The sequence below is a fragment of the Cariama cristata genome, unplaced genomic scaffold (genome assembly GCF_000690535.1).
Source record: "Cariama cristata isolate BGI_N322 unplaced genomic scaffold, ASM69053v1 scaffold33926, whole genome shotgun sequence".
NCBI classification, from domain to species: domain Eukaryota; kingdom Metazoa; phylum Chordata; class Aves; order Cariamiformes; family Cariamidae; genus Cariama; species Cariama cristata.
The window spans coordinates 3210-5559 of record NW_009620932.1 but is presented as its reverse complement, the minus strand read 5'-3'; the positions used below and the strand labels follow the sequence as shown (position 1 = coordinate 5559).

The following is a 2350-nucleotide window of genomic DNA, read 5'->3' as shown; positions in this document are numbered from 1 at the left end:
GGCTGGCTCCTTTCTTTTGGGGCAGTGGGGGAAGACCCCCACCCTGGTGCTCTGGAGTCCCGCAGACCCCGGCGGCTTCTGTCCTTTCTTCAGAAGGCAGCAAGCCCCGGAGCTGACACAGAAAAGGCTCATCACGATGACGAGCAGAGCCAGCGAGCCGGTGCCCTTGGGATGTGGACAAAGCCACCGAGGACTGCTGGTTATCTTGGCTGAGAAGTTCTGGCTCTCGTCCCGGTAGCAGCAGAGGGCTTCGTCCAGGTCCCGCACGCCCACGCCGGCTGCCCGCAGCGTGTCCAGCCAGGCCAGCGAGCAACAGCTGAAGGGGTTTCCAGCGATGGACACGTCCTTCAGGCTGTGGGACCAGCTCAGGAGCGCCGGCTTTTCCAACGTCAGCAGATCGTTATTGCGAATGTCCAGGCTTTCCAGCCGGGAGCAGAAAAGACCTGTGGGCAAAAAGCTTAAATGATTGCCTGAGAGGTCCAAGACTTTGAGCGTGTCCAGGCAGGGGAGCTCTGCCTTGCTGTCGTCCATCTGGTTGCCCCTCAGGGAGAGTTTCTGCAGGGAGAACTCCAACCCCTCCAGGGCTTCCTTCGGCACAAACAAGTCCTTGTTCCCGGACAGGTCTAGGGAGAGCAGCGAGGTCTGGTTGAAGGCATAGGGGCGCAGCCTGGTAATGTTGTTCTTGCAAAGACTCAGATGCTTCAAGCGAGGCACGTTGTAGAAGGGGGTGCAGGTGTCTCCCGGAGCTGGCACATGAGAGTCCCCTCCCGAATTCCCTCCCTGATCGCTCCCCTGGCTCTCACAAGGCTGGATGCTGTTGGAGCCCAGATCGATCGTTTCCAGCTGAGGCAGAGAATCGAAAAACCAGCGTGGCAGCACGTGGATGGCATTGCCGTGGAGGTCCAGTGAGCGCACGGAGAGGGCAGCACGCTCTGGCAGTGCGGGCGAGTGGTCGCTGGGCTCCGTGCCGCCGGCGAGCAACTCCCCGGCTACATCCTGGAGACAGTTCATAGCCAAGCTGAGGCTGTGCAGAGAGCCAAGGCTGTGGAAGAAGGTAAATGGGAACAGCTGCAGCCGGTTATTGCTGAGATCCAAGTCAGTTACATGTATCAGACCAGCCGTGGTATGCAAGGTCCTATTAAACCTCGCCATCTCCTTGTAGCGCAGTACAAACTCCCCCGGATGGTGTGAGCCTTGGAGCAGGGAAGCAATAAGGTTGTTGGAGAGGTTTAAGTGTGTGAGATAATGGGCTTTGGGGAGCTCTGGAAAATAGAGGAGTCTGTTATGGCTCAAGTCGAGCACTTGAAGCAGGTAGGGCTCGGCTCCCTCCTCTGAGATGAAGAGCTCCAGGGCGTTGTGGCTGAGATTTAAAACTCGCAGCTGCGTGAGGCTGAAGCCAGAGATACAGTGGAGGGAATTCAAAGCCAAGTTCACCACCTCCAGCTCTTCCAGAGCCTCAAAAGCTCCCTCCTCGATTTCTATGATGTAGTTGTTGCTGAGATCGAGCTGGCGGAGCTGTGGCGTGCTCCAGAAGATCCCTGCCAGCAGACTGGTCATCTTGTTCCCGGAGAGGTCCAGCATCCTCAGCCTGGTGAGGTTGCTGATGTACCAGCCTGCCATGTGGTTCTCCAGGTTATTTGCCGACAGGTCCAGGACCTCTATGTTTCCGAGCAGATGAAAAGCTCGCCCGTTATCGACATAATTGCGGTCCAGGTGGTTTGATCCCAGGAGGAGAGAGCGCAGCTGGGGCAGCTGAGCCAGGGTGGTGGCTGACACCACTTCCAGCTGGTTGAAGCACATGTCCAGGTATTCAAGCTGCCCAAACCCTGGCATGTAAGTGCCCGACAGGTTTTGGATAAAGTTGTTGGAGAGCTCGAGGTACTTAACTCCTTGGCCAAGCTCCTTTGGAAACTTGCGCAGGCCAACTCCTTTGCAAGACACTTTCGTGGGGCTCTGCAGAGACAGGAGAAGCTGTCGGTATGAGAAGGTCTACAAAGCACAGCTCCAGCCAAGCCAGCTGCTGTCCAAGATGAGCACGAACAACATGGAAATGAGCACTGCTCCCGCTAAAGCCACTGCTCAGAGCCAAGAAGCTTGTCCCCAGGGTTAACGTGAGCTTTCCGGCTGTCCTCCCATTCATCCCAGCAAGCAAAATGGGCAAAAAAATAGCATAAGCACTGAAGATGCAGCAGGCTGGTGGGGCAAACCCAGTTGCTGGAGGGCACTGGGACAACTCAGGGACTAGTCCAGAGCATCCCTGTCCTGTCTGAGCAGAGCAAGGGCACTGTCCTGCTGGGCTTCACCTTTTCTCTCCCTCCAAACTGGTTTCCTCTGCCAGTTTGAAGTCAGG

At 56.7% G+C, this 2350-nt stretch overlaps 1 protein-coding gene across 1 annotated transcript; it reads right to left on the bottom strand.

The window, feature by feature from the left end:
- Window positions 1-42: 42 nt before the first annotated feature.
- Window positions 43-1953, bottom strand: LOC104162934 (leucine-rich repeat-containing protein 32-like; the record flags this gene model as incomplete). The annotated part of the gene is made up of 1 exon (XM_009701781.1): window positions 43-1953. A coding segment is annotated over one exon (1911 nt), but the record flags the coding sequence as incomplete, so codon positions are not given.
- Between the last annotated feature and the right edge of the window lie 397 nt (window positions 1954-2350).